Source organism: Oryzias melastigma, linkage group LG5 (genome assembly GCF_002922805.2).
Source record: "Oryzias melastigma strain HK-1 linkage group LG5, ASM292280v2, whole genome shotgun sequence".
Taxonomy (NCBI): domain Eukaryota; kingdom Metazoa; phylum Chordata; class Actinopteri; order Beloniformes; family Adrianichthyidae; genus Oryzias; species Oryzias melastigma.
Window position 1 is genome coordinate 25,629,198 of NC_050516.1, and position 9,397 is coordinate 25,638,594.

The 9,397-nt window shown below is 35.7% G+C and overlaps 1 protein-coding gene across 1 annotated transcript in view; it reads left to right on the plus strand.

The window, feature by feature from the left end:
- Positions 1-7,177: 7,177 nt before the first annotated feature.
- The window catches only part of LOC112145739 (tubulin beta chain), a 5,624-nt gene continuing 3,404 nt past the window's right edge, over positions 7,178-9,397 (plus strand). Inside the window, exons 1-3 of the mRNA XM_024271152.2 lie at positions 7,178-7,332; positions 8,090-8,198; positions 8,330-8,440. Coding sequence (XP_024126920.1) covers positions 7,276-7,332; positions 8,090-8,198; positions 8,330-8,440 — 277 coding nt within the window. The 5' untranslated portion in view covers positions 7,178-7,275. The remainder of the gene's footprint in view (positions 7,333-8,089; positions 8,199-8,329; positions 8,441-9,397) is intronic.

Below are 9,397 nucleotides of genomic sequence, written 5' to 3' on the forward strand. Positions count from 1 at the left end.
ACGTTAATTTGTGTTTCTCCTCACATCGGAAGGCTTCTCCGGGCGAGCAGAGGCGGCTCTCTGCAGCTGGATGTCCTTGACAATAACGTGATATCCAGGTGATCTTGGTGGGAATCCTCCGTTATTTCCCGGTTTGGCGCAGGTACGGTCCGCTGTCAAGTTCCTTGGCTTTTTGTATTCCCTTTGAATCTGGATGGTAGATTATGGTTACATGTGCATGATACATGAACATACCGCGGTGCTTTCAATCACTCATCCAGCGGCGAGTCAGTCATTCCCGGGGCTGATGGGCCACGGCACTTCCGACGGGCTATTCGGGGGAGTGAGGTTCGTCCCTTTGCGGTGTTTCTCTGAATTATTTTTCACCCCTTATTTTTTCCTCTAAGACTTCTACATTGAGATAGATATGCTGAAGAGGTGGGGTGGGGCAAACGGCTCTCACGGAACCCTGGGAACCAAGAACTTTGGTCAAGTTTTCCTGAGGAACTAGCTGTGTTTCCGGTCGCAACTTTCACAATAAAGCGAAACGGAATAAGCATTCGCCTCATTTTTTGAATCATTTTTAAAGTATTTATCCTCTTTTTCTTTTTTTTTCCGTTTCTTTTTTTACGTTTCTTCTATTTTAAAAGTTACATACAGTTTGACATTCCGGAAATATTTACAGATAAAATAAAATTACAAAAACATGCTTTAAATTAGACAATATTCAAGAAAAGAGGCTAGAAAGATTAGATTAGATTACATTAGATTAAATTAGATTAGATTAAATTAGATTAATCTTCAATTGATCTAAAAAATTGTAAATTACTTTGTTACCATCGCTAAAAAAACAAATAATAAGCATTAAACATAATAAAAAATCAAGACATAGATATTAAAGATTATATGCAGGAATTTGCAACATTTGATGCTAAAAGAGCAACTTGGTCCAGTTTCTTATAATCCAAAAGCCATCAAGTCTTGCTTCACTAAAAATACATATTTTTTTTCTTTATTATTTTCCCTTTTTAATTATAAAAATATGCATTTAAACATTTACAATAATTTATTTACAAAAGTGTTACATTTTTAAATATATATACATATAAACCAGCAGCACTTACAAGTTCTTTTAAAATAAAATATATCCTATCTCAAATATATAACAAGCTTTTTTCAAAACTTTTGCATGCCATGCTATAGACATTAAATACAAGAAGTAGAATTTCATTATGTAGATTAGAACTTTTAGAAAATGATATAATTTTTCATCGATCCTACCGGGAAATTACATAGAATTATATAGAAATAATTAATTTAAAATATGAATTTTTGTTGTGCTACCAAATCAAGCTCTGATGCAACAGTAGCATTTATAGAAAAACAAAGTTAAGAAAAGGCATATTTAAATTTTAGAATGTTTGTTTTAATGTAATTTAAATTGTGCTTTAAGTTTTAAAGGCATATTAACAGAAGTACTTTTACGCAGTGACAATTGTATTTGTCTCCTTCGCTGGAGTGCAGTTTTACGGAAGAGGATTAGGGCCACTGAAAAAAAAAAGCCCATGAAAAATTCTGACTTTAATCTCAGAATTCTGACTTTAAAGTCAGAATTCTGAATTTTTTCTAAAGTCAGAATTTTTCATGGGCTTTTTTTTTTTTTTTCAGTGGCCCTAATCCTCTTCCGTACAGTTTGCACTCTTGCCTCACAATGAGAAATCCCTGGTTCAAATCCCAGCTGAGTCCTTTCTGTGTGAAGTTTGCATGTTTTCCTCGAGATTTCCTCCAGGCACTCCAGCTTCTTCCAAAAACATTTTTCCTAGTTTAATTACTCTAAATTGCCCTGAGGTGTGGCCCTGTGACAGAATAGTGACCTGCTCAGGATGTAACTGACCTTCACCCAACATTAGCCAGGACAGGCTCTGGTGACCGTATGAACCTGAAAGTGTTTCTGTGGGTTAAAAAGATGGATGACCTATCCACAACCTGTATATTTCCCTAAGGGGTATTTTCCCCCCTCATTTTGTCAATACCAAACGGATTAATATTCCTAGTCAAAGTATTCATATTCAAGGATGACTAACAACAATCAGCACAACACAACATCTAGACTGGCAGTCGATTAAAAATTGATTGACCAAATCAAATGTGTCCATTTTCCATTAAAGCAACTCTTTTGTATTTTTAAGTGTTAAAAAACAAATAAGTTAGTTTTTCCATTAAAACTTAAACTAAGAACTACTAATTGTATTAATGAATCTCCAACAGGTTCAGATTAACTAAATATTTTACCAAATAAATTGACTTTGAAATGGAAAAAGAAATCAATATTTGTGAATATACATCAAATTAGTTCAGGAATGAGGAATTTTCCTAGTGGAAATCTGATCTCGGACATTCTCTTTTGATTGTGCATTTGTGATAGCCTACTTCATGCAACTATTCTGGGGACTATTCACAAGGGGATTTTTCACAAGACAACACATTACCAGAACATATAATTGATAAAATCGACAAAAAGGAGAAAGAAAAAGGATTTTGCAAAGAGGAGGTCGAGACTTTTAATTTGAAGTGTTGATTGCTGTCTTCTCTCTTCCGCTTTGCAGCCACTTGAACATGCCGATGAAGCCGGCTGTGATCACATGACTGCCCGGAGCGTCATGAAACAGAGCAACAGAAGGGAAGAGGCGCCCTCTTTAAGCAAAAATGATGATCAGCATTCTCACCACCGAAGTTTCATTCAGTGACTCCCAAAGTCTGCAGAAATTCAGGCTCCGCTCCTGCTGTGATCAGTCAGCAATGTCAAAATGATTGAGATAGTGTGTGCCAGCTGCTTCCCACAGTAAGGAACATGCAATTCCATAAAGCAATTTAAGGAATTTGGAAATATTCACAACACGAAGGGAAACAGAAGGGAGTTCTGTCTTAACAACTGAAAATAAATCTTCAATTCCATTACTAAAATATATGTTTGAACTTTAAATTACAGTTGCACAAAAAAATAAATAATAATGCAAAAAAAAAACTTCAACCAACAGAAACTGGCTTAAAATTCCCAAACTTTTGCAACATATTACATAATTATTTTTCTAATCAAAATGCATGTGAGTAATGCAATTAAAAAGCAAAAGTCTGCTCCTTAGCCTCTACCTTTCAAGCAACAAATAACACGCTATTGAAAATTTGGCAATAATTATACTTAATAAATGCAATGTGTTCATAGCTGAAAATATGTCTATTTATGAGTAATTACGTTGTCAAGAAGATAGGATCACCTTCTTTTATCATTTTGAATATTTCCACATTTTGACTTCATATCTGCAATTGGTTTGATTGATCTGTTTTCTATTATTCATTTCTTTTTTAATCCAAGAAATAAAATCAACAATTGTGTTTTATTTTACCTAAATGCAGAAAAATAAAAAAGGATCAACTTATCAAGATGAACTTTTCGAATTAGCATTTTAAAAAGCATGTACATTTCTCAGAAAAAGTGATAGATTTATTTTAGTTAATTAAGTGTTATCGCTTATGTTTAGATTTTAACATATTTGAGAAAATATTGGCAATAGTGTTTTTTTTAATATGCTTAAAGCACATATGAATTTATTTAAAAAGTTGGATTCTGTATCGGTGTTGTCATGTTTATATTCAATAGGACAAAGAGAAAAATGATGAAGGTGCATTAAAGTCAGATTGATGGAAAATGCCTTGTTTTGATCCGGCTATCTTGCATTTTTAATACAAGTGAATCTGCTGCAGTAGAAAGATCCTTTTAGACAGATGGTGTAGTTTATTTGAAAGGAACTGATGTGCTGCCGTCAAAAGTAAAATAAGTTAAAATTATTATATGAAGAAAATGATCAAAATTTAAATTATTGTTAAAAAAAATGGTAAATGTTCTATATAAATGGTCACTCATACACAAATGACGTATATTCGAGTTTGCTGCTCTGGCTGGGTTTTGGTCAGTAAGAAAGTGAACTAAACGGCTCTTTTTCCATTAAAGGTTGTAGACCCCTGATCTAAACTCTAAATCTAAACTCAGCAAACTTGCTAAATAAAAAAAAAATTAACAGTTTGTGAGTTGATGGAAAGATGCATTTAAAATGATAATTTCCATTCAGCATGCAACGCAAAACTTAAAAAACAACATAGATGAGGCTCAGGGCAAAACACAAAAATGACAACTACAAAATGAATCCCTCATGAACTTAATGTCAGCAAAAAAAGTTATGTAAGTCACTGAAATAATACTCTTTCCAGAGTTTATTGAACACATCAGAAAAACTATATTTATTTCCTATGTTGAGTAGAATCTACCAGAACTTTGCTTCTTGGTTTTCTGGCTATCATAGAATATATTACTCATGAAATGAACAATGCTTTAGATGTTTTATCTGCTTTTTCAGAGTCAAATGAAGCAATGCCTTCTATTCAGTCAATAAGCCCTATCGTTCACTCTGCAAATACACTGCGTGCTACCTTGAGAGATTACAGGTAGGTGGTCATTTCTTCATCCAGCTCGTGGAATTTCACCAATGTGTGTTTTCTATTCTGGGTTTTACTTTCTGAAAGAACGCGATTACAGAGACAGTGCTGTGGATTAGACAAAAGGGTCGTTTTAAACATTTCGAAAAGCCCTTCTTCTTTGTGGTTGTCTGTTTCAGAAATTTAAAACTGCTCATCTGCAAGAAGTTGACTTAATGTCTCAATTGCAGTTTTAAAGTATGTTGACCACTGTTCATCATCAGGAGACACAGTGATGTAAAGTTGTGTATCATCAGCATAGTTATGATTTTTTTTTTCTTTAACGTTTTTGTGAGAGTAAAATTTCAATGTAAATTCCAAGCAGTGCACTTAAATTAATAGCTTTAGAAAAAATGAATAAGATGCAATGAAAACACCTTATTGTCCACATTAAATATGTTGTTCCTGCAATGGTACTCTAGATGGGAGCACTTCATATTTTTTTTCTCTTTACATTTATTGTAGCGTGACCAAGATGTTTAAATCATGACTTTTTGAACGTTTGTATTGTCTTTTTATAATCGAAAGTCTGTGTTTAAAGTGGTTTTGCTGCTGTTATCTGCCACTGGCAGCTTCGTCTGCACTTCCTTTGTGTTTCTGTTCACTTTCTTGACTCACGTTTTTTTTTTTTTTTTTTTCAGAACCTGTTTAGTGACGTTTATAGGGCGGTGTATTACAAACAAACATACCAAACAAAAGATAAATGAGGTTTTGTTTGTGTGTTTGTCCCATTTATTCCCTGTAAACATGTCTGAAAGAATGCAAACGTATGGGTTATTTTTTAACACATATCTTTTACCCTCCTTGTGCAGAAAGTTTGGATGAATCAAAAGTTTGGATGTACTTGGAAAATACGTCCTCTCCAAAGCAGCTTATGTACTGTTCTTCATAAATGCTGCTTGGAATGCATGAAAGTACATTCACTGGAAGTGGCACAGCAGCATTTAGTCAGAAACCCAAAAATATTTTGATCTTTTATGTCTTGAGGACATTGCACCCATTTCTTCTGAATCATCTCACCATAGCACACACTGCTCAAAAGAATAAAGGAATGCTACAAAAACACATCCTATACCTGAACAAATGAAATATTCCTTTTAAATGCTTTTTTATTGTTTGCATAGTTGCATGTACTGACAATTAAACCACTCAAAAATATTAATGGAAATAAAATGTATTAGGATGTGGAATCATACTCAAAATTAAAGTGGAAAAACACACTACAGGCTGATCCAACTTTAATGTAATGTCTCTCAATAGTTTGTGTGGCCTCCACCTGCCCATATGACTTTCCAGAAATGCCTGGGTCTGCTTCTGATGGTCTTCTGGTGGGTCTCCTCCCACACCTGGACCAAAGCATCTGCAAACTTCTGGACAGTCTGTAGAGCAACCTGGCATTGGTGAACGGACTGAGACACGATGCCCCATGCTCAATTGGATTCAGGTTTGGGGAATGGGCGGGCCAGTCCATTACATCAGTACCTTCGTCTAGCAGAAACTGCTGATACAATCCAGCCACTTTGGTCCAGCATTGTCTTGCATTAGGAGGAACCTTGGGCCAATCACAGTCTGAGGATCTCTCATCTCGCTTCTTAATGGCAGTCAGGCTACCTCTGGTGAGCACATGGAAAGAAAAGAAATGCCATCCCAAACTATTACTGCCCCACTGCCAAACCGGTCATATGAACGTACTTTCATTGGTGAAGATATCAGGGCGAATTTGCAAATCTTGGTGTTCTCCAGCAAATGCCAAACATCTTGCATGGTGTTGGGCTGTAAGCACAACTCTAACCTGTGGACGTGGGGCCCTCATACCACCCTCCTGGAGTCTGTTTTTAACAGTTTGAGCAGATATGTGCACATTTGTTGCCAGCTGAGGTCATTTTTGCAGTGTTCTTGATCCTTCTTGCACAAAGGAGGATGTTTTTATTGGTCCAGATGAATGGTTGTTGCCCTCCTACGACCTCCTCCAGATCTCCTGATGTACTGACCTGTCTCCTGGTAGCGCCTCCAGACACTTTGTTGACAGATATAGCAAACCTCACCACAGCTCACATTGATGTGCCATCTTGGATGAGTTGCACCACCTGGGGTACTTATGTGAGTTGTAGACGACGTCTCAAGGTACCACTGGACTGACAACACTGTCGCCATTCAAAAGTCACCAAAACATCAGCCAGAAAACACAAGGGCGGAGAAGTTGTATGTGGTCACCACTTGCAGAACCACTCCTTTATTGGAGGTGTGTTGCTGATTGCCTATTTTTTCCACTTGATGTCTATTTAACTTGCCCCAAAACATGTGAGATTGATTGTAAGTCAGTGTCGCTTCCTATTTGAACAGTTTGATTACACAGAAGTGTAATTGACTTGGAGTTACAGTGTATATTGGGTTGTTGGATGGTCCACCTCAGGGACAATACTGACATTGGTTTTATCCAAACATATTTTGAAATGTTTTCATAAAAATATATGTTAAAAAACGGAAATAAAATAAATGATTCCATATTTATCATGTCTGCAAAAAGTGAAATAAATGCAAGTATCATTGCATCTTTATGTACAATCTCCAGATTGTCCGTTTCCAATTAAACATAATTTTTATTTCAGTTTCTATTTTGTAATTGGAGTCCATTGCGCTTCATTCATTGGGGTAACTCCCATATATCTTCACTGACATCATTTCTAGACTCCTTTAAAAGGCGGATGCAGGCACAGGAGACTATCTCGGACCCCCAGCTGTTGTGTGGACCTCAGTCTGATCACCATGCGTGAAATTGTACATGTGCAAATTGGACAATGTGGCAACCAGATCGGCTCAAAGGTAATTTAAAAAAAAGTTTTCATTTAAATTAAGCTTTTTACAATCTATCTAAAAAACATTTGCTGATTTTATTTCTATTTATTGTGTGTGACCTACAAGAAAAAACAGTATAGTACATGGTGATCGTTACATGAAAATAATAGATTTGTCAAAAAATAGATCCGATTTTTCCATGTGTTTATTGAACTTTTTGTTTGTTTTTTTTCATTATGGTGCACATTTTGGCTTTCTGCTTTGCTGTGTCACTAACTGTGAGCCTCACAGGGTGTTCCCTGTCAAGCACTCGGGGAAAAGATAAGAGCCAGAGTGAGACTGTCATGGGCGGATCATTTTTATCATGGCTAACACAAACCAAGAAGGGGAAGCAACAGACCTTCAGGAAGACATGAAACTTTTCAAAAATTTGAAAAAGCCAACAAACTTAAATTATCATCTTAAGTATTGTGTTTTTTTTTTAAATATACAATTTGCAGTTCTTCATCTGAACAGTGTAAGACAGTGATAGTCACTTGGCTAACAAGTCAAGACATGACTGCAATGGACATTATTTATTCATGGCTTAGATGTTGATAAAGTCATAAGAACATTTGCAAAATCACAAAACAATCCGTACACAACTTAAAAAAAAAAAAAAAGCATCTTTGGAGGTCTTGAACGTGACAGGAAGAGAGAGCCTGCACACATTTTTTTTCATACATTTTTCAAAAAACATATTAAGCTCTTAACATTTTCCTGCGATTATTTCCCGTTTATCTAGTTCTGGGAGGTGATCAGTGAAGAACATGGGATCAATGCGACAGGCATCTATGAAGGAGACAGCCCCCTGCAGCTGGACAGAATCAATGTTTACTTCAATGAGGCCTTTGGTATAAGATTTGTTCATTTAATATTTGGACATATGTAAATATTTTTGTCATTTTTAGATATTTCATTTCTTTTTTTATGTTTTAGCCAGTTAAATGTTAAGGAATCCTATTAAAAATCATCTCCATTCTAGGTGGTAAATATGTGCCCAGAGCTCTTCTGGTGGACCTGGAGCCCGGCACCATGGACAGCATTAGAGGAAACCGGATCGGAGCCCTTTTTCGACCTGACAATTTCATCCATGGTGAGCGACTACAGAGGACACAGCAAGTCTAACATACTAAAAAAATACTACAAAATTGTACATATGAACTACTTTCATACTTAATTGATTTACTAGATTTTTTGTGGGGGTTATCAGGGCTCTGGACAAACAGAAACAATACAAAACTCAAACTTCAGCCAAACCTACAAAAAATAACATGTAAATCCTTAACTTACTGTAAAACACTTTAACCACCTGACAACCAGAGAAGAAAAAAATGTCCAGCCATTTTTGAAAAATACACCAAAAACTACAATTCCCAGATCCCGCCTCTTCACATTTGATATCACTGAAAAGTAAGGATATTGGCAAGAGTCTGGCGATACAATACATATACAATATCACAAAACAATATATATCACGATATATCCCAGGACAGCACCAGAGAAAATATTTTACTACTTTTTGAAGAGTATGGTTCAGAAAAAAGCTTTGTCAGAGTTTTGGGTACCCATTCCAAGTTAAAACTACTACTACAGTGAGGCTGATAATGAGTAAACATCTAACACAAGATGAAATCGATTCAAGTATTGCCAAATGAAGTATCGCAATATTTGATTAAATCAATATTTTCCTACACTCTCACTGAAAAGCTTCAGATGTCTTCTGTAATACCAAAATGAATAATTCTGTAGTGTTGGCTATTTGGGGGATATTCTGGTTTAGAAATATCCTCTCCAGAGGAAAAAAAAATGCATTGATGGTAATTAGAAGGTTTAAAGGAAACCAGGATGTAACCTTTTAAGACCTTGCATCCACGTGTTTGGACATCACATTTTGGGTCATATTATCACAGTTCTTCTTAACTGGGGCCCTGTGACTACATGTGTAGAGGGTTAGCTTAAATCTTCAGGTCTTATGAGGTTAAAAAGAGATGGGTAGCAAATGGGAAACAGGCGTAGCAATCAACAATTAGGACTTAAATGAACATTTAAA